A 23698-nucleotide genomic window follows, 5' to 3' on the forward strand; every position below is an offset into this window, starting at 1 on the left:
TGACTTCCTGGATTTCAGCCGTGCAGATCTCGCACAAGCAGTGTAATAGGTTTCAGATCAGGTTTTAGCACCTGTACTGTCCAAGTCACATGATTCTTCGAGACTGGGGAGTGCACAGACTCCTGGAAAGTTACACCCACTACATTTCCAGGAGTCTGTGCGGTGTAGGTTAGGAAGCTTAAGCACCTAGGTGCAGGAAGAGGGAAGATTAACTATTCTGCCTAGCAACAACACTTTAAAAGGCATCTAAAAAAATATATATATTTCTTAAAGGACCTTTTTTTTAAAACTACTGATGTAATGTTATATTTATGGGTGGAACTCCACTTTAATTGGTATTTGCTTCTTTGTGCTTTAGCTTGGTATTGAGTGTTTGGCCCTTACCCATTATTTCCAAGTCTTTTTCCAGCTGTTTTTCCTAATTGTAATCTCTTTGATGTATAAAGACAATACTATTGCCTCAGCTTAGCTGGTTATAGTTTTGTCAACACTAAACTTCATCTACCATTTAACTGTCCATGTTGCCATCTTGTAAGGATCTTTCCGTATAATGTCACTATATGACTGAGTTTTTATTAAAGTGGAGGTTCACCCAAAAACTAAATTTTTAACATTAGATTGAGGCTCATTTTGGTAAGCAGAATCGGGTGTTTTTTTTTTAAATCGAAGCAGTACTTACCGTTTTAGAGATAGATCTTCTCCGCCGCTTCCGAGTATGGGCTGCGGGACTGGGCGTTCCTATTTGATTGACAGGCTTTCGACGGTCGCATACAGCGCGTCACGATTTTCTGAAAGTAGCCGAACGTCGGTGCGCAGGCGCCGTATAGAGCCGCAACGACGTTCGGCTTCTTTCGGCTACTCGTGACGCGATGTATGCGACCGTCGGAAGCCTGTCAATCAAATAGGAATGCCCAGTCCCGAAGACCATACCTGGAAGCGGCGGAGAAGATCTCTCTCTAAAACGGTAAGTACTGCTTCGATTTTAAAAAAACCACCCGGTTCTGCTTCCCAAAATGGGCCTCAATCTAATGTTAAAAATTGTTTTTCGGGTGAACTCCCGCTTTAAGCTATACAGTTTTGTTATCTGCAAACATCATTACATTTAAGTACATAATGGGAGATGTTTTTCAGTAATATTTTAAAGATGTTTTCATAGATAAAATTTGTGGGTTTTTTTTTTTTCAGGACTTTAAAAGAAGTAATAAAAGTGACAGTCCACAGCGCTTTCAAATAGTAATGTCATGTAAAATACCACATTGGCAGATTGCTGTCATTCAACAGCTGCATTGCTTCGATAGGAAACTTAAAAGCAGAATCAATACTTAAAGAACTGTAGGCTACAAAACAAAGTTAAAGTTACACATATTTTAGCACTTTTATGGATTATGTGTATATGTGGGAAATATATAATTTGATGATCAAACACAAAGTTGTAATGCTCAATGATAAAGTAATTTACTTAATCCCAAATACCCCTAATCTGTGCCTACTAGAAAATTCATACATCAAAATTAAACAGAAATGCAATGTGCTAGGGTTAGCAGAAATCGCCTTCTTGTCTGCTTTCTTTCTTTAAATACCTCAGCAATTGCAGAACCAACCAAAGATTACCTAGTTTGGTTGCAATAGTCATGGCGATGCCATTTATACATAACAAATATTAACTTCATAATTTCCCACTTAAAAAGAAACCACATTTGCCAACTATCAGCCCCCCCCGGGTATCTCTGCCATGTTTTAATCAAAAGCTACCCATACTTTTTCTGAAGTAGTTAGTTTAGCGTGGAATGGAAGCTCTTCTCTTTCTTTTTTTACTAGGCAAAACCAGCCCCTATTTAGCATGCCAGTATTTGACTTTTCTAGGGACGTTAGTGTTTTTTTTATAATTTTTTTATTTTAAGCTACAAATATTAAAAGGTTAAGAATACTTTCAAACCATGTTAAGTATTTTAATACCGTTTATCCAGCAACATATTGGGATTCATCATCACAGATACAGTTTCAACAATGCTTTACATGTCTGAACTGTATAGTATTAAGAAATACACGTCTGCAAATGAGCACATAACAGCCAGAAAAATAACTAAATTGTTTATCTTGGCATTTTTTTAACTATTTATATATAATTGTTTACTTACCTAAATGGTGAAAATAAGAATGACAGGGTGGTTTCCTTTTTCTGTGCCATCTTTACCTGGAAAATGTATTTTATGTTTATATATTATATATCATGTTCATTTCTCAAGCAGCAATTTTTACTGGGAACCTTTCATCACAATATACCACAGACGTGGTCCCTTAAAGGATCACTAAAGGAAAAAAAATGATTGGCTAAAATGTATGTCTGCAAGTAATACAGACAGAATACTTTGCTGATCCCTGTTCAAAACGCTTTAAAATCGATTAAATCATAACATGTAATCTACCTTGGGCTTCCAGTTTCATTTCTTCTTTTCTATCCTGTATTGCTGTGCGCGTTCCTGTGATTGACGTCGACGTAAAGCATAGAACTACATTTCCCGGCGTCCTTTGCGGTTCGCGCATGAGCATTTTAAAAAAACGGGCAGGAGAGCTTGTTCATGTTCACATACTAAACCGCCCACTATACCTCCCACTACACCGCCCAACGATTAATATGCATGATCGTATACCCACCCACACAGCCATTCTGAGCAATTTACAAGAAAGAAAAGGGGCGGGGTCCAGGCGGGGCAGTGGAGGGGAGAAACTAAACTTATTCAAAGAGAGGAGGTTCTTTGGTCTTAGCCACACAATGCTCACACCCCCTTCAATTCTCTGCTGCACGGTCACACGCAGTGCTGTAGTTCAGAGAACGGGGACGAGCAGGACTTAGACCACAGTGGGAAGCTCCCATGAGAAATTTACTATGGAGCCAGACAACCAGGAAGTGAGGATTTCAGCAAAGGATTACAGCTGCTTCAAAGCAAAAACGGACAATGAGGACATGAAATCAAGACTGCTATAAGGTAAAGCAAGCTATTTAGCCCAAAAATAGTTTTCCTTTAGTGATTCTTTAAACAGAATGAACAGAAAACAGTACATATAATTAAAACAAAAGAACACAGGAAGTAAAATTGAGTTTTACTCGCCCTTGATTTCAGCCTGATATAGACATAACACATTTAAAAAAAATATATAGAAAGGTTAATTAGTATAGGAGTTGGGGGGGGGGGTGATTTTTGACAAATGGTGGCATTGTATCTTAAATAAAATGCTTCCTTCGATAGTAAAATAAATAAAAAATAAATGTGGGTGTTGGCTCTCTACATGATCAATGCCTTTGAAAGAATTCCATATTAACGGAGGTGGTGGGCATGTTTATGATAGCATTTCAGTGTTTGGCTTAACTATTCCTCTTAGCCTAGAGATGTGCACTGCTTCCTTCTTCCCCCCAAAAATATACAATATGTGTACAGCACCCCCAGAGGCTGGAGGACTGACTGCCTGACCAAAGAGTCATAGTTGCCAAGAGCATACTTGTCAGTTCACCCAGGATACTTGGGAGACATCAGGCTTTGAGGATCCTCTCTCAGATTTTGTTGTGGTTTGGGCAAATGTTTTGAGTCTCTGTGAGATGAACTGCATTTGCAGCCTGCAAATGGTAATCTCACCAAAGGAGGGAAGATAGTTGGCAGAGCCAAATGCAGAATAGGCTGAGAGCCCAGAAACTCCAGGCTTAGCCTAACCGCCTCTCTGTATGTTTCTGAAAAAGAAACAGGGGTTTAATAGGGGCAGAGGGAAAAGTAGTGGAGAATGCAATGGCAGAGTTGCTGACAGAAAGATGCAGTATCTGGAATGTTAGGGTTCAATGTCAGGTGTGCTAGGAGGCAGGTTCAAAGTCAGGGGTGCAGGTGATAGGGGTGCTGGATAATAGGGAGCATGGATAACAGGGAGCAGAGTGCCAAGGGTACTAAGATGTTAGGGTGCTAGAGCCAGGAGGTACAGGTGGTTCTTTATAGGTCTGAATACAAAAGCTGTATACCTGTAAGATTTGATTGAGCATCACCTAATATAGTGTAGGTTCCTGGAGTGTATTACCCGTTGATCTAAGCACAATGGACCCACACATGCTTTGCGTTGTTGTGTGCTGTGTTTAAAAAAAAAAAATGTGTATCTGGTTTTCTTACATTGCCGCATGTTGGCAACCTATTTTTGACAAGTCAACATGCAAAATACCGCACTGGATATACAGTATGCATTGTAATGACCACAAACGTTTGTATCTGAACTTCAGCAGATTTTTAGTTTTTACATGAAAGGACATCTATAATGAATGGGGCTTCAAAAGTTTGATCTGCACTGCTGACCATGTGATGTGTGAACTATGTTGACTTAAGAGGGGGGGGGTTCCTGAAATGACAGTATGTGCTTTTTTATGCTTTAGGCTGGACATCCACCAGTTTCAGAACTTGGTGTAGGGACATAAGAGAATCCCACAACTGATTCCTCCTATGTCATGCCAACAGAACATTCCGCTGTAAGGTCTAGATTAGAACTGAGAAAAATTAACAGCCTCGAAATCCTCACCAATATGTATATGGAGAGAAAACTCTGGTTTCTAAAAGAAGCCCCCTGATTTTTTTAGTGCAAGGCAGCATCCGTAGCCAGGCCAGATATGACAACTGCTGAGCTTGCATCAGTCCTGATTTCTGGAGACGGAATCAAGGCCACACCTAGAGTGCGAACTGTAAATGTGTATATTATCCCGTGCTCCCTTAACCACTTGCTTACTGGGAACATATACCCCCTTCATGCCCAGGCGAAATTTAAGCTTTCGGCACTGTCAGGTTTAAATAAAAAATGCGCGGTCGTGCAACGTTGCTCCCAAACAAAATTTACGTCCTTGGTTTCCCACAAAAAGAGCTTTCTTTTGGTGGTATTTGATCACCTCTGCGTTTTTTATTTTTTGCACTATAAACAAAAAAGAGCGACAATTTTGAAAAAAACACAATATTTTTTCCTTTTTGCTATAATAAATATCCCAATTTTTAAAAAAAACAAATATTTTTTTCTCAGTTTAGGCCGATACGTATTCTTCTACATATTTTTGGTAAAAAAAAAAAAAAAAAATCGCAATAAGCTTATAGTGATTGGATAGGTGAAATAAGGGATTGAATTTTTTTTTTTTGTTACTAGTAATGGCGGTTATCTGCTATGACTAAGCATCTATCCATGATGTGAAATATGGTAGCTTTTTTGTCCCCTATGTCCACTTTCTACCATTGATTGCAGTGTTGCATGAATTTTTGGATGTTATACAGCTTTTGATTTTTTTTCTTTGTTCATTTTGTTTCAATAAATCGCCTATCAGAGTGCAGCAGTCCAGGAACATTTCTTTTTTCCACGGATCAGCGCAGAGTCTGCACCTGTCAGTACTACAGGGCGGGAGCACAGCATAGGTCGCAGGGCTTGGAGTGGTACTCTTTTCCATTGCTATAAATATGCACTGATTACTGTATAAATGTGACTGGCAGGGAAGAAATTAACACTAGGGGGCGAGGAAGGGGTTAAATGTGTTCCCTAGGAGTGATTCTTACTGTGAGGGGGAGGGGACTGACTGGGGGAGGTGACCGATCTGTGTCCCTATATACAAGGGACACACCATCGGTCTCCTCTCCCTGACGGGACGTGGATCTGTGTGTTTACACACACAGATCCACATTCTTGGCTGTGTAACAGCCAATCGCGGATACCTTGTGGACATTGCGGCTGCCAGGCACGTGCATCGGCATCTCAGTGACGCGGCGGGCTCAGTGGCCGGAGGAGCCGAGGACGTCAATAGATGGCCTTCCGAACCTGAAGAGCCACCTTGTGACCGTCATTTTACAATGGCCCGGGCACCAAGGAGTTAAATGCCAATAAACATATTTCCTATGGGGATGGCTACAAAGAAACAATCGTGTTCCCACGACTACAAAAACAATAAAGTGATATAAGGTTTTGTTGCGTCTACCTCTACATAACAATATTACCAAACTAAATACATATCATATAAACTCCCTCATCTGTGCTACTTAACAATAACCACATAAAACCTCTGTGATGATAAATCTAGAACTAAAACAATATCCATGTGAATAGATAACAATATAAAACACACATTCAGTGAATCTTCTTTACATACAGTAACAAATAATGTTTTTCACACTGGTAAAAAATAGTTAATATATAATAGTCCACCCTTGTGTGCCAATCCTTATTCCATGCATGGTGACTCCTACCACCATTCATCAATGCATTCACCTCCAGCTGCAACCTGTTAATACCAGGTCTAACCACGATTTACCATACTGGGGTACACAACCAGACTCCTCTCCAGTGCTCCTCCTTGTTCCCCCTATTGATCTCTGTAGTTATACACTTCTCTGAATAATGTGTATGGCCCTTTAAATCCACAGGTATCTCTCTGCAGGCAAGCTCATGTAAGATAGAGTGCTCTCATGGTGTAGTATATTAAAAGAATTCCTTTACCTGAGGAAGTCATGTGACTTTGTTGGGCGCACTGGAAGTGACACGGGAGCCGCAGCCCCACTGTTTTTTACTGTAAAGCGTTTAAGTTGTTTTAACACGCAAGTGCATTACTTTTAATAAATAAGGAATTCATATATAGATAAATTATCTGTGATATTCTGTGGGAATAGTGTGGATATACTGTAATTTACTACGATAATGCACAGTACGTGGTAGATATATCAGCACAAGGAGATCTGTTATTGTCTGCTCTTTGTGCATTATGCACCTCTGACCCCTGCTCTTTCTGCATACACACTCCTGACCCATGTGTTACTTACTTTTGACCCCATGCAAAGTAGGTCTGAGGTTTTATTTAATCCCATCCCAATATTACCGCAATTTGATCACACCTACAATTCACAGCTCTGTCTCCAGGTGATGGAGTTCTAAGCTCTGGAACCTTGTTACCATTTTGTAGACCAGGGGTGGCCAACCAGTGGCCCGGGGGCCACATGTGGCCAGCGGAGCCCTCTGATTTGGCCCACAACCTCCTGCTCTGGAATAGTGGGTTGGCAATCCCAGATCGCAGGTTGCCGACCCGACATACCACAGCATCAGTGTTGTGAATGAAGCTGGTGGTAGAGGAAGAAATCGACTGCGGAGCAGAGCCCCATAAGCCTATGTTTCCTCTACAGCGCCGGCATTTAGCAAAGGTGGAGTCTATGGCAAATTTCAGCAGGATAGACACAGATGCACTACGCTGCACCCGCGGTGTGGATAAACCGCAGCACATCAGTGTGAAAGCAGTCTTAGGCCCCTTTCACACGATCAGTCTGACCATATGGGACCCTCAATTCACCTTTATAGAGCGACAGATGTTTGTTTACGCCCACCTACCTCCAATACGAAAAACAGAAGGGAAATTGTCCCCTTTCCTCTGGGAGGATCGGAGAGCCTATAGAGTTGCCGTGACCTGTCATCCGCCCGATTCGCTCATTGTGGCCCTCGAATGGTTACCAAGTTGCTTAAGTGGCCCTCATTCTTCAAAAGGTTGGGCACCCCCTGTTGTAGACTGTGGTATTCTTAAATATTTATCAAACTTACAGTATGTATTAAGAATACAATGTTTTTATAGGCATAAATGATCATCTATAACCAACAAAAAATCATATCTAATCGGAATAAATGAAAGGGAATATAAACTTTTTTTTGTCAGTTTTGTTCTCAGAGTAACAATATCAGACTCATTAGGAGCCTAACCAAATAAAAAGAATAATAAGGTCTTACCTTGAACTGCTCCAGAATCTGAAGCGCATTCGTAAGCATACTCTCCACTTTAAAATGACTGCTGCTGTTAAGATACTCCACAGGCAAAATACCCTAGGAGCAAAAACACAAAAGAACAATGTGAGCCAAGTTCACTTCATTAATCACACTACTTAGACAGTAAAACAACCAGCACGATTTTCCAGTAAAGCCAAGTGGGGAAGAGAGATGAGATGTACAACATTAAATGTATGAATCAGGTTTTTACCGAGAAGCACATCAACAGCCAATTATTGTACATTCATAAATTTGCTTTTATTTTTTTTACTTTCTCTATGGTACAAGATAAAATTGTATGTTTTTCCAAAAACAATTGAATCTACTTGATCTTTTTTATTAAGATAGTACAAAAGCTACTGCAGTTTATCAATGTACAGGAGCCAGATTTTATCTCATACTGACTGGTCAAATGTCAGATTGGACGTAGATGGGCAGGTCTCATGCTAAGAATGATGGGTGAGGAGACATCTGAACATCCTGCATAAAGGATTTGTTACCATTTTGAATGCAAATGTCTGTCTAATGGAATGTGACACATACAGTACTGCTAAACATCATTCTTGTGTTGTATAATACCTTTAAACAATAGTGATGTTCAAGTCATTTAGTGCTACCTAGGGAGCGATAGTGAAAGCTCTTCTTGTGACTGCCCCTTAGATAGCCTTAGGCTTCATTCCCACGGCGATCATTTTTACAGATGTTATTACAGTAAAACCTTGGTTTGAGAGTAACTTGGTTTGAGAGCGTTTTGCAAGACAAGCAAAATGTTTTAAGAAATTTTGCCATGAGATACAAGCGATGTCTTGATATAAGAGTAGCGTCATGTCACAACCGAGTATAAAAAAGAAGAGAGGAGCCTCTAAGTGTAGCAATTTCATTACATTTAATGAAGGTACAACATTTAGCAACATATTGCTACACTTAGAGGTGCCTCTCTTCTCTTTTATACCCTGTAAAAAAAATGCTTTGATATACAAGTGCTTTGGATTACAAGCGTGTATCTGGATTATGCTCGCAAACCAAGGTTTTACTGTACATGTTTTCTAGGAGAAAAGTTCCTGCGTAATGATCAGTAAAATATTTGCATATAGATGCGTTTAAATGCATAAACAAGCGTATACATGCAGATTTTTGGTGTTATGAATCTGAATGCAGCGCCTGTTTACGCACCCGTGTGAATGACTCCATTAGTGTGAATGACTCCATTAAAAACAATACCACTGTGTTCAGATCTGTAATTAAAAACACTTGTATATGCGTTTTTTATGGTCGTGTATGAAGCCTTAGGCCTCATTCACACGGCAGTAAAAAAATTACGGATGTCTGATTAAAGGTGGGAGAAAATTTGGGTTCTAGTGATCACCAATGTCTTTGGTTTGATATTGAAACAAGAACTAAAAAATCATATACAAAAACAAAACTTTTAGAAAAAGGACAAATTTTGCTGAAATGGGAAAAAAAATGAATTGAGAGGTTGGAGTAAAACGACAGGAGTAAGTAATCAGTTGGCATTGTTAAAGTCTACCATGCTGGAGGCAACTAGATTATACTGTATGTCAGGCAAGTAAGTATGAACGAAAAAAAAAAACACAACAGGGTTCAGGTAGGTAAAATGGTAAAGGAAAATAAAATCTGCATATTGAGGTTTCAAGGAAACAGGAGGTGTAGCTGACAGAGAAGAGTATAAAAATAGACAAAGGGAGACCAAACACATCATCAGTACTGCCAAAGCACAGAAAGAGGATGAAATTGCTAAATCTATTAACAAAGGAGATAAAAATCTTTTTAGGTACATTAGTAATAGAAGGAAAAAATACAATGGGATCACTAAAATGAAAATTGGGCACAATATTCATGTTCAGTGAGACCTGGATGTAGTAAACCATTTAAACAATTACTTATGTTAAGTCTTCTCGGAAATAAATTGCACTAACAAAAAAAAAAACAAGCTGGGGAATCATATTGGTTCTAGTAAAGATGGTTCATTTCTAGGATTTCTGGAGATAGAGGTAGAAAAGGAACTGTCCCAGGTAAAGCTTAATAAAGCAATGGGCCCTGATGGTATTTTTTTACTTTATTACCAATGTTTTGGACCAGGGTGGTTATTTCGACATACCTTTTTTTTTTAAATCTCGTTATTGTTTATTCTCATATACAAACATACAAATATACATTTCACATTTCATATTTCCATTAAAATCACATCAATACAAACATTCCATTACATACTTCACATTTTCGACATACCTTACCTTGATTTCAGCATGGTATTTGATACAGTTCCACATAATGATCTAATACAAAAGTTGTACAATCTAGAACATGGGTCTTCAAACTACGGCCCTCCAGTTGTTCAGGAACTACAATTCCCATCATGCCTAGTCATGTCTGTGAATGTCAGAGTTTTACAATGCCTCATGGGATGTGTAGTTCCGCAACAGCTGGAGGGCCATAGTTTGAGGATCCCTGATCTAGAACTTTACCCATGGGTGGTTCAGTGGATATGCAGTTGGCTAAAGGATAGCTATCATGTGGTTGTAAAAGGGGTTCATTCAGAACAGAGAGCAGTCACTAGTGGTGTACCACAAGGCTCTGTCCTAGGTCCTTTTCTATTTAATCTATATGTAAGTGATATGACTAAAGGTTTGTTGGATACGGCATGTCTTTTTGCTGATACAAAGGTGTGTAATAGGGTTGATATCCCTGGAGGTGTCTGTAACATGGAACAACATTTGTCATTGGTCAAAGCAGTTGAAACTGCAGTTCAGTGTTTCTAAATGTAAAATAATGCACCATGGTTTATAGAATACCTTGAGAGAATACAACATTATGGTTACAGTGTTGGCCAGCACTACAGTGGAAAAAGATTTGGGGGTGCATATTTTTAGATGTTTTCAAAATGAGCAAACAATGAGCAGGAGTGGTGCGCGTTCAGAGCATGCATACACCTTCCTTAGGCCTGAGCACTGGGAGCCACCAACGCCACTGCAGCTATCGGCAACAGTCCTGCAGCGACACAGATCCCTGAGTCGAGCAGTAGAATACCTACTATACAGAGCACTGTATGCACATGCATCTTGTAAGTGTCTTTCTGTTAACCTGCATTGACGTGATTTTACTACTACAATTAGATGGCGCTGCTATTTTCTTCCATTTATCCCCAGAGTCTCTTCTAGCTCCTTTAAAGCCAGAAGCCACTAAGAATAGCAATCTTCTGACATCAAGGACTTTTATACGCCTTTCCTTGAACAGATTGGATACTTTTATGACGCATAATGATATAATTATGTTTTATGCATATCCTCACCCATCCTGAGCCTTAGGCCCCATTCACACGGACGGACCATTCAGGTCCGCCTGTCAGTTTTGACGGCGGACCTGAACGGCCGCTCCATGCAGTCCTATGGAGCGTCAGATGTCAGCGGAGACATCTCCGTTGACATCCGACCCAATCCGATCCACCAAAATCAGACGTATGGCGATACGTCCATATCCATCCATGGCGGATCGGATCGGGTGAGATCTGATGAAAACGGACATGCTGTCCATTTCATCAGATCACTCTATAGGAATCAGCGACGCTGCACAAGCCTCTCCCTGCTCAGTGAGCAGAGAAGAGCTTGTCATCTGCCAGCTCAGCGGAGATCTGCGGACTGATCTCCCGCTGAGCTGGCGGACTCCGTAGCGTCGGAGTCCGCCTCGTGTGAATGGGGCCTTAGTGTGCCAATATTGAGACCTCATTTAGAATACTGTGTCCAGTTCTGGAGACCTCACTTACAAAAATATATTGATAAGATAGAACAAGTCCAGACAGGTAAGAAAAAATAGTGAATGGTCTGGGGGATAAAACATAGCAAGAGCGACTTCAGGAACTGTTGTGAATAAAGCCTAAATCACCAAAGCATTGTATCTCATCTGAATGGGAATGTGTTGTTTATTGTCAGCCAAAGGGGAACTTAAAGCGGTAGTTCACCCTCAGTGTCAACATTGTACCATAAAATCAGGCATTGTAGCGCGAGCTACAGTATGCCTGTCTCAAATTTTTTATCCCCGTACTCACAGTGTACTGTTACATTATAGATTCCGACTCCCGTGGGGAATGGGCGTGCCTATGGAGAGGGAGGATGATTGACGGCCGGCTCTGGCACGTCACGCTCCCCGAAGACAGCCGGATTAGGTCTCGGCTCTTCACGGCGCCTGCGCACAGGCTATGCGCAGGCGCCGTGAAGAGCCAAGCCTATTTCGGCTATTTCCGGAGAAGCGTGACGCGCCAGAGCCGGCCGTCAATCACCTTCCGTCTGGATTGGAACGCCCATTCCCTGTGGGCAGTCGGAATCGTCTATGTACGATTACACAGTGAGTACGGGGATAAAAAATTCGAGACAGGCATACTGTAGCTCGCGCTACAATGCCTGATTTTATGCTAGAAGAAAAAAAAATGTTTTTCTTGTTTATAGGGTGAACCCCCGCTTTAAGGGGTCTACGTATAAATAATTGCTGAAGCAATGTGACAAAGATTCAAACAGCTACAATGAAAAACCAATGCCTTTTATGTAATATAATTATTTCCTGATATCAGAAGCACCAGAGTCCACAATGCAATTTTTCTCTTGAAATACCGCAATCAGGGAAAGTACTACATTACTGCCACTAGATGGCCTTGTGGTCATAGCATAGGAAACAATTATATTGCACAAAACAAAGCGATTTTTCATTGTGGCTATGTGAATGTTTGTCACATTTCTACGGAATTTATTTATTTTTTGATATATACATAAACCCGCAAGAGAAGTAGGAACAATAAAAAATGGTTTACTTCTATGCATACTAATGTGTTTGTTTTTTGCTTGGTGCCTGTTGTTAGTTCAGAAGCACTTTAACCTCTTCAGACCCGGTCCATAGTAAAAAGACGGCCACAAGTCGGCTCTACATTGCCGGGAGGCAGTCTTTTTACGGCCTCTGGGTCCTCCGGCCACTGGGGGGGGCGCACGTCACTGAGATGCTGATGTGCGTGGCCTTGCAGCCGTGATGTCCGCCAGGTACCCGCGATCGGCAGTGACAGAATAGGGACGTAGATCTCTGTGTGTAAACACAGAGATCCACGTCCTGTCAGGGAGAGGAGATCGATGCTATGTCCCTTGTACATAGGGACACAGCATCGGTCACCTCCCCCAGTCAGTCCCCTCCCCCCACAGTAAGAATCGCTCCCAGGGTACACATTTAACCCCTTCCTTGCCCCCCTAGTGTTAACCCCTTCCCTGCCAGTTACATTTATACAGTAATAAGTGCATTTTTATAGCACTGTTCGCTATATAAATGTGAATGGTCCCAAAAATGTGTGAAATGTGTCTGCCATAATGTTGCAGTCCCAACAAAAATTGCAGATAACCGCCTCTACTAGTAAAAAAAAAAAAAAAAAAAACGGAATTCTATCCCCTATTTTGTAGCCACTATAACTTTTGCGCAAACCAATCACTATACGCTTATTGCGATCCCCCCCCCCCCTAAATATGTAGAAAAATACGTATCGGCCTAAACTGAGAAAAAAAATCTTTAAAAAAAAAAATTGTGATATTTTTTATAGCAAAAAGTAAAAAATAGTGTTTTTTCCAAAATTGGCGCTTTTTTTTTGTTTATAGAGCAAAAAATAAAAACCGCAGAGGTGATCAAATACCACCAAAAGAAAGCTTTATTTGTGGGAAAAAGGGACATCAATTTTGTTTGGGAGCCACGTCGCACCACCCCGCGCAATTTTTATTTAACCACTTGACCACCGGGCCTATTCTGGCACTTCTCTCCTTCATGTGAAAATCACAATTTTTTTGCTAGAAAATTAATCAGAACCCCCAAACATTATATATTTTTTTTTAGCAGACACCCTAGGGAATAAAATGGCAGTCATTGCAATACTTTTTGTCACACCGTATTTGCGCAGCGGTCTTACAAGCGCACTTTTTTGGGGAAAAATTCACTTTTTTAAATTAAAAAATAAGACGACAATAATTTTTGCCCAATTTTTTTATATATTGTGAAAGATAATGTTACGCCGAGTAAAATGATACCCAACATGACACGCTTAAAAATTGTGCCCGCTCGTGGCATGGCGTCAAACTTTTACCCTTAAAAATCTCGATAGGCGACGTTTAAAAAATTCTACAGGTTGCATTTTTTAAACTACAGAGTAGGTCTAGGGCTAGAATTATTGCTCTCGCTCTAACGATCGCGGCGATACCTCACTTGTGTGGTTTGAACACCGTTTTCATATGCGGGTGCTACTCGCGTATGCGTTCTCTTTTGCGCGCGAGCTCGTCGGGACGGGGCGTTTTTTAAAAAAAAATTTTTGTTTTCTTATTTATTTTTATTTATTTTTATAATTTTTTTACACTGAAATAAAAAAATAAAAAAAAATATCACTTTTATTCCTATTACAAGGAATGTAAACATCCCTTGTAATAGAAAAAAGCATGACAGGTCCTCTTAAATATGAGATCTGGGGTCAAAAAGACCTCAGATCTCATATTTAGGCTTAAATGCAAAAAAATTAAAAAAAATAAACTGTAATTTTTTAAATGACAGAAAAAAAAATGTTGCTTTAAGACGCTGGGCGAGACTGACGTTTTGACGTCACTTCCGCCCAGCAGAACTATGGGGACGGGCGAAGGAGATTTTTCCTTCAGTCTCGTCCCCAGTCACTTGCTGAACGGACCTGATCGCCTCCGCCGCTACCGACGGCTCCGGTAAGCGGCGGAAGGCGCGGGAGAGCGGCGGGAGGGGGGGCCCTCTCCCGCCACCGATAACGGCGATCTCGCGGAGACCGCCGTTATCGTTTACAGGACCGTCGGCACTAAAGATGCATACCTCGGTTGTGGCAGCAGCTGCTGCCGTTACCGAGATATACATCTTTAAAAACAGGACGTCTTTTTGACATGAGGCGGTGGGCAAGTGGTTAAAGTGACGCAGTGCCGAAAGCTCACATTTCGCCTGGGCAGGAAGGGGGTATATGTGCACAGTAAGCAAGTAGTTAAGACATGGTTATACTTGGTTTATTTTGCCTCCCTGTAAATAAAATAATTTATCAGAATTTTAGCAATGTCTATAAATGTATCGATTTAAAAAACAAAATGTTCTTTTTTATAATTTTTAAGTACGTGTATAGGGTTATAGCTGCATTTCACAGAAACTGCTGTGCATTCTGCTTGAAAATGCAGCACAGAGACTGTACATCACTCAATCTTAATAGCAGAATACAATACAATCTGTGTGTGTGGAAGTGTAATTGTTTGTATCTCAAGGGCGATGATTATAGTGAAAACGTCCAGATCTGTATCTGAAAAAGCCATCACCAAAAACTATGAAACGGCAGGAAAGTAATTTCAAATAAACTTTACAGCAGTAACTCAAAATGTGCAATCACTGGCTATACTCTATAATTTTCATTTAAGGTACTGCGATGTTGAAATTCAAACATTGAAAGGAAAAAAAATAGACAGATAGAGATATATATATATATATATATATATATATATATATATATATATATATATATATATACACACACACACACACCCACACTATAGACAACTGCAACATATGACCTTGAAACACCAACAATGAATTAAAAGTCAAGAATACTTGTGATGGACTTTTTACCTATATGCTTCAGTTTAATCCTCCCTGCTTGTTTAAGGCTGTAATGGTATTTACCCTTCTGCAGCCAGTCCTGTTTCAAATGTTAATTGTTCTAGCCCTGTGTTTACTGGTTACTGTGATTAGATAAGTGGCTCATGTTAATTATGCTGATTGCTTCATTGTGGTAATTATCTCTCTATATGAGGGGTCGAGTTGTCTAGTTAATGTATTCAGTACTCAGCGTCATTGATGTCATTGTCTAAAGAAAATGTGTTTTCAGACTCGGCTCCGTCGTGTCTGTCTAATCATCTGTATGGAAGCCCCAGTGTGAGGGGGCGGAGATTTGTCATTGTAACAGTTTTGGAAATGACATATAAGCTGTGTGTTATAACATTAAACTCTGTCTTGTTCTAGCAGTAAGCCTGGACTAATGTGTGGCTTAATGGGCGATCTCAGGAATATCCCTCCTAGTGGAATATTGGGGTGATGTTCTTATGGAAGAAGGGAATCTTTGACGGGGATATCATACCGATACCGTCACAATACTTTCTTGACATAGTAAAGTTTAGCCATATGCAGTTGTTCGCAAGCTATGTTACATTCACCATCTATGTGTGTCAAAAATAGAGACAAACACATTGCTACTTTATAGTGGTTCGAAAGCCAAAATGGTTTGTTTACCTTAACCACTTAACCCCCGGACCATATTGCTGGTCAAAGACCAGGCCACTTTTTGCGATTCGGCACGGCTTTTTGCGATTCGGCACTGCGTCTCTTTAACTGACAATTGCTCGGTCGTGCGACATGGCTCCCAAACAAAATTGGCGTCCTTTTTTCCCCACAAATAGAGCTTTCTTTTGGTGGTATTTGATCACCACTGCGGTTTTTAGTTTTTGCGCTATAAACAAAAACAGAGCGACAATTTTGAAAAAAATGAATATTTTTTACTTTTTGCTAGAATAAATATCCCCAAAAATATCAAAAAAAAAATGTTTTCCTCAGTTTATACCGATACGTATACGTCTACATATTTTTCATTAAAAAAAAATCGCATTAAGCGTTTATTGATTTGTTTGCGCAAAAGTTATAGCTTTTACATAATAGGGGATAGTTTTATGGCATTTTTCTTAATATTTTTTTTTTTTACTAGTAATGGCGGCGATCAGCGATTTTTATCGGTACTGCGACAGTATAGCACATTTTTGGGACCATTGGCATTTTTATAGCGATCAGTGCTATAAAAATGCATTGATTACTATAAAAATGCCACTGGCAGTGAAGGAGTTAACACTAGGGGGCGGGGAAGGGGTTAATCATGTTCCCTGTTCTAACTGAAGGGGGGGGTGGACTGACATGAGGAAATGACAAATCGCTGTTCATACATTGTATGAACAAACAATAGGTCATTTCCCCTCCTGACAGGACCGGGAGCTGTGTGTTTACACACACAGCTTCTGGTTCTCGCTCTGTAACGAGCTATCGCGGGTGCCCGGCGGTGATCGCGACCGCCGAGCACACGCGTCGGCGTCAGGGGCGAGCAGGGGGCGCGCGCGCACCCCTATTGGCTACTCGGCGAGATGACGTATAGCTACATGATCTCGCCCAGCAGAGCCGACCTGCCGCTGTATAACTGCGGCAGCTGGTCGGCAAACAGTTAAAGGAGTTGTAAAGTCAGAAGTTTATCTTAAAGTGATTGTAAAGTCTTGTTTAAAAAATAAAAGTAAATAACAAACATGTTATACTTCCCTCCTCTGTGCAGTTGGTTTTGCACAGGGCAGCACAGATCCTCCTCTTTTTGGGTCCCTCTTCGCTGCTCCTGGCCCCTCCTTCCTGTCGAGTACACTCAAAGCCAGCAGCTTGCTATGGAGCACCAGAGCACCGGGGTACAGCTTCCTGCATCCATTCAGACATGAAGCTGCAGTCCCACCTTGCCGCCTCTCGCTCCTGATTGGCTGGCTGACGGATTGAAAGCTGCAGGAGCCAATGGCGCTGCTACTGTGTCTCAGCCATTTAGAAGGAGAGTCTGCTACACACAGAAGGCTATTTTATCGTAATGCATAGAATGCATTAAGATAAAAAACCTTCTGCCTTTACAACTCCTTTAATGCATTCTATGCATTAACCACTTAAGCCCCGGACCAATATGCAGCTAAATGCCCAGAGGTGTTTTTACAATTTGGCACTGCGCTGCTTTGACTGGTAATTGCGCGGTCATGCAATGTTGTACCGAAACGAAATTTGCGTCCCTTTCTTCCCACAAATAGAGCTTTCTTTTGATGGTATTTGATTGCCTCTGCAATTTTAATTTTTTGCAATATAAATGGAAAAAGACCGTAAATTTTGAAAAAAATTGATTTTTCTTATAACAAAAAGTAAAAAATATTGAATAAACTAAATTTTAGTCAAACATTTAGGCCAAAATGTATTCAGCCACATGTCTTTAGTAAAAAAAAAAAAAATCGCAATAAGCGTATATTTATTGGTTTTTGCAAAAGTTATAGGGCCAGATTCACATAGAATTGCCCTGGCGCAGCATATCAGAGATACGCTACGCCGCCGTATCTTACCTGGCGCATTTTCGAATCCAGGAAGATTTTGCGCCATAAGTTACGGCGGCGTAGTGTTTCTCTCGGCACGTATTTCAAATTGGGCGGGTAGGGGGCGTGATTCATTTAAATGAAGCGCGTCCCCGCGCCGATTGAACTGCGCTTGCTCCGTTTTTAAATTTCCCGCCATGCTTTGCGCGAAATTACGTCGCACCAACGTCATTTTTTGAACTTCGACGTGAGTTACGTCCTTTCCTATTCACGGACGACTTACGCAAAAAAAAAATTTAAATTCGATGTGGGAACGACGGCCATACTTTAACATGGCAAGTCTATCTATACGCCACAAAATAGCAGCTTTAACTATACGCCGGGAAAAGCCGACTAGCGACGACGTAAGAGAATGCGACGGCCGCGCGTACCTTCGTGGATCGACGGAAAAAGCTAATTTGCATACCCGACGCGGAAAACGGCGCAAACTCCACCCAGCGGGCGCCGAAGTATTGCACCTACGATCCGAAGGCGTACAAAGCCGTACGCCTGTCGGATCGAAGCCAGAAGCCGTCGTATCTTGGTTTGAGGATTCAAACTAAAGATACGACGTGGCAAATTTGAAAGTACGCCGGTGTATCAGTAGATACGCCGGCGTACTTGCTCTGAGAATCTGGCCCATAGCGTCTACAAACTAGGGTACATTTTCTGGAATTTACACAGCTTTTATTTTAGGACTGCCTATCTCATTTCTTGAGGTGCTAAAATGGCAGGGCAGTACAAACCCCCCACCAAATGACCCCATTTTGGAAAGTAGACACCCCAAGGAAACTGCTGAGAGGCATGTTGAGTCCATTGAATATTTTTTTTTTGTCCCAAGTCATTGAATAATGACAAAAAAAAAAATGTTTTTTTTTGGCACAAAGTTGTCACTAAATGATATATTGCTCACACATACCATGGTTATATGTGGAATTGCACCCCAAAATACATTCTGCTGCTTCTCCTGAGTACGGGGATACCACATGTGTGGGACTTTTTGGGAGCCTAGCTGCGTACAGGGCCCCGAAAACCAAGCACCGCCTTCAAGATTTCTAAGGGCATCAATTTTTGATTTCACTCCTCACTACCCATCACAGTTTTGAAGGCCATAAAATGCCAAGATGGCACACAACCCCCCCAAATGACCCCATTTTGGAAAGAAGACACCCCAAGCTATTTGCTGAGAGGCATGTTGAGTCCATGGAATATTTAATTTTTTTGCCCCAAGTGATTGAATAATGACCAAAAAAATAATATTTACAAAACGTTGTCACTAAATGATATATTGCTCAAACATGCCATGAGCATATGTGGAATTACACCCTAAAATACTGTGTTTCCCCGAAAATAAGACGTACTCCTAAAATAAGCCGTAGCAGGATTTCCAAAATGTAAGCCATACCCCCGAAAAAAAGACGTAGTGATGGGCGTGACTATGCGTAGCGGCGCGGAGCGGTAAACAAGACGTGATAGGCGTATGTACCGTAGTGTACTGGTGCGGAGCTTTAAAGAAGTTGTGCAGCCATTCTTATCTGCTCCATCGTGACAGCTGCTACGGTATCTCTAGGTGACGGGAGAGGTGTCGGCAGCCCCATCAATAAGGTCGGCTCCCCCTGTCAGGTCCCGCTGAAAGTGAAAGTAAAAAGTCTCCTCAGTGAATGAGCAGGACGCTTTGTCCTCAGGGTAAGAAGTAAAGCTGCTCCCCAGCACTGACCAGCAACAGTCTCTCACCCCACACAAACACCAGGGGATAGGGGGAAAAGCTTCAGAAAACAGTCTGCTACTGAGCCCAAAGAGATCACCCCAGCTCCACTGTGCTCCACATCAGAAGAAGTAAAGCTGCTCCCCAGAACTGACCAGCAACAGTCTCTCACCCCACACAAACACCAGGGGATAGGGGAAAAGCTTCAGCAAACAAAAAGACGACTTAACTGTATTTGAATAAATGTAGATTGTTGTACCATACTTGCCATAAGACATCCCCTGAAAATAAGCCATAGTGTGTTTTCTTGAGGAAAAATAAATATAAGACGGTGTCTTATTTTCGGGGAAACACGGTACATTCTGCTGCTTCTCCTGAGTACGGGGATACCACATGTTTGTGACTTTTTGGGAGCCTAGCCGCGTACGGGGCCCCAAAAACCAAGCACCGCCTTCAAGATTTCACTCCTCACTACCTATCACAGTTTTGAAGGCCAAAAAATGCCAAGATGGCACACAACCCCCCCAAATGACCCAATTTTGAAAAGAAGACACCCCAAGCTATTTGCTGAGAGACATGTTGAGTCCATGGAACATTTAATTTTTTCATGGACTCGACATGCCTCTCAGCAAATAGCTTGGGGTGTCTACTTTCCAAAATTGGGTAATTTGGGTTTTTTTTGTGCTATTTTGGCATTTTATGGCCTTCGAAAATGTGATAGGTAGTGAGGAGTGAAATCAAAAATTTACACCCTTAGAAAGCCTGAAGGCGATACTGCACTTGGGTAGGTTGGGCTGGGTGGCAAAATGCAGGTGCTAGCGGATATCTGGGCTGATCCCGCTAACAATGCGTTTTTGGGAACCCTAAACTGCTGGGTACGCTAGTATAGATCTGATCAGATATTGATCTGTTCAGATACTATACCACTAAGGGGGGTGTATGCTTCGCGAGTGGGTGTAAGCATTACTGGCACTAACCTAACTCTGCCTGGGGCGACGCAGACCCTGATTGGCGCTAAAATTTAGATGATATCACCCGCCGGGCGATCAGGGGGTTAAACCTTTACTTGGTTATATACAGCGGGTGCCCTGATGCTATAAACAGCAAACTAACTAACCAGCGTCAACCGTAACACTTATACGGTGATCACTGGTGAAAGGGTTAACTAGGGGGCAATCAAGGGGTTAAAACCTTTATTAGGTAATATATGGGGGTACCTGACGCTTTCTAAAAACCTGGCGGCGAACCTAAAATAACTAAATAACTAACTGGCCAACCTGCGTCACCAGTGACACTTATACGGTGATCACTGGTGAAAGGGTTAACTCTAGGGGCAATCAGGGGTTAAAACCTTTATTTATGGGGGTACCTAACGCTATAGAAACCTGGTGGCGAACCTTTAAAAAAATAGCTACCTAGCGGCAACAGTGACACTAATACAGCGATCAGAAAACCGATCGCTTAATGACACTGGCAATAGGGGGTGAAAGGGTTAACTAGGGCGATGATCAAGGGGTTAAACCTTTATTAGGGGGGGTAGGGGGCTACCCTGGACCTAAAGCTAACTGCCCTAACACTTTTTTCTGTCACAAATGACACTAAATGCAGTGATCAGAAAATAAATGATCACTGCAATCACTGACACTGTGACAGGGGGCTGGGGGGGTGATCTGGGGGGTTATGTGCCTATGTGTGACTGTGTCAGTGTACTGTTAGTACAAGTCACAGTTATGATGTCTTCTCTCCTCTGGATCTGAACGAAAAGACCGCCAGAGGAGAGATGACATCACTTCCTCCCTGCCTGTGTTTACACTTACACAGGCAGGGCGGGCAGAGGAGGAAGCTGATTCGCTGGGAGCGATCGCGAGTGGGTGGCTAGAAATGAATAGCCGCCCCCTCATCCCGGATCGCTCCCACACGATTAACGACCACCGTATGTACCGGGGGGTCCCGATCGGACCCCCGACCCACGTCTAGGCAGGGACGTACGGGCACGTCGTTCTGCCTGTCCATGCCATTCTGCCGACGTATATGTACATGCGGCGGTCATTAAGTGGTTAAGATAAAAAGCCTTCTGTATGCAGCAGCCACCCCAGCACCCCCTAATACTTACCTGAGCCCTCTCTCTGTCCAGCGATGTCCACGAATGTCTCGGCCATCCGAGACTCTCCCTTCTGACTGGCTGAGACACAGCAGCAGCTGCTGTCAATCAAAGTCAGCCAATCAGGAGAGAGAGGGGGCTGGGCCCGGGGCTGCAGCTCCCTATCTGAATGGACACAGGGAGCTGTGACTCGGCTCGGGTGCACCATAGCAAGCTGCTTGCTGTGTGGGCACTGAACAGGAGGGAGGGGCCAGAAGTACCAAAGAGGCACTCAAGCAGGATCTGGGCTGCTCTGTGCAAAACCACTGCACAGGGCAAGTAAGTATAACACTTGTTTTTTTTCATAAAAAAAATATCAAAAAAAGTAAGACTTTACAATCACTTTAATCAATTCCTTTCATTAAGGTAAAAAAAAAAAAATGTATAGCTTTCTGTCCTCTTCCTTCCCTGTGTGAAGACGAAGAGTGAGAATCGTGTGTGTTTTCTACTTTCATCTACCCAATGGCAGGTCCTCGCACTGTATGTATATATATATACACATATATACACACACACACACACACACACATTTATACATACATACATACACACAAATATTTTATAAAAAAAATGTTTATATATAAACAGTAGCCAACCTGTAGTGAAGACCACACCAAACTCATCAAGCTATGTCTTAAAGAATCTTGCTTTGTGCACAGGGGCACAGCAATGCTGGAACAGATGTCTTTGTGTGCATTACCGTACCCTTCATTGGAAACACATGAGCGTATTTGTATGGAGTGATATTCACATTATTTTGGCCATATAGAGTATCTTTGGGTGGCTTGAAGTGGACACAACTGTGACAACTGTTGTCATGATAACTTTAACAACAAGTACTGGAAGTGGACACTAGGGGCTGGCAATATATTTCCCCAAGAATCTAACGCTTACCTTACAAAATTTACTTGCACCAAAGGCGAACACTAGTTTTATTACTTACATCTGAGGCGAGCAAAAGGTAGTCCAAAAAATAACACATTTGAGCCTCCCAATTCATATGCACATTAATATGCATATGAATGAGGTGACCATGGCCCACATTACCTGTTTTAAATCTGAACAAAATTCCACAGGCTGCTGTCTCCTGTCATAATGTGCAAGTATGTAATGCATACTTGTACATTAAGGCAACCTTAGGAGTAACAAGCTCAGCAAGACCTTGCTGCTTGTTTAGGGTCATGCAATGTTCCCCTTTGGCAATGGGAAACCACTGGAGGATGTATGAGCACACCAGTTATACAGCTCCTGGCAACCAACTCTATGCACAGAATAAGGTGAGATGTAGAATGCATGGCGCACATGAGCATATAGAGAAAGAAAACTTACTAGTAGTGAGTCAAAGATGGTTTGTCTTTTCTGCCACAGGAACTCTAGCTAAAAGCAATTTTTTACAGCAAGACATTAAAGTCACTTTAAGAAGTCATGGTTTGATATAATAATTAATGGTATATAGTTTATATAGTAATTATAATTTTCATTAGCAGCTTGTGTCATTAAAACAAATGCTTGTGTGCTTAGTAACACGTTTGATACATTTTTTACAGTACTAAAGCTGACAGAGTGATGATTATTTACTGATAAAGAAATGTGTTCCACACTGTTACTGTTGTATTAAGTCTTTTGCACAGAGTCTCAGTTTCCTGAACACTAACTAGTACATCCCATGGGATAACAACCATTGGAGAAAGCCTACTTCATTGCCCGCTATGATACAATCCATCGCTACAACATAAAGTTGAAAATATTGTTTTGCCATCAAGTTTTTCAAAGAACTCAGTGTGGTATTAAAGGGGAGTTCCACCCACAATTTCACTTTTTAAATATAAATACCCCTGTAATACACAA

The 23698-nt window shown here is 41.5% G+C and overlaps 1 protein-coding gene across 2 annotated transcripts in view; it reads right to left on the minus strand.

Annotated features, from left to right (window-relative positions):
• The window catches only part of PIGN (phosphatidylinositol glycan anchor biosynthesis class N), a 453184-nt gene that overhangs the window by 303940 nt on the left and 125546 nt on the right, over positions 1 to 23698 (minus strand). For both annotated transcript variants that reach the window (XM_040353586.1, XM_040353585.1), the window contains exons 11-12: positions 7762 to 7854; positions 2139 to 2194 (exon numbers count right to left, since the gene is read on the minus strand). In XM_040353586.1, the coding sequence (XP_040209520.1) occupies positions 2139 to 2194; positions 7762 to 7854 (149 nt within the window). The remainder of the gene's footprint in view (positions 1 to 2138; positions 2195 to 7761; positions 7855 to 23698) is intronic.

This window comes from Rana temporaria, chromosome 5 (genome assembly GCF_905171775.1).
Source record: "Rana temporaria chromosome 5, aRanTem1.1, whole genome shotgun sequence".
In the NCBI taxonomy this organism is placed as follows: domain Eukaryota; kingdom Metazoa; phylum Chordata; class Amphibia; order Anura; family Ranidae; genus Rana; species Rana temporaria.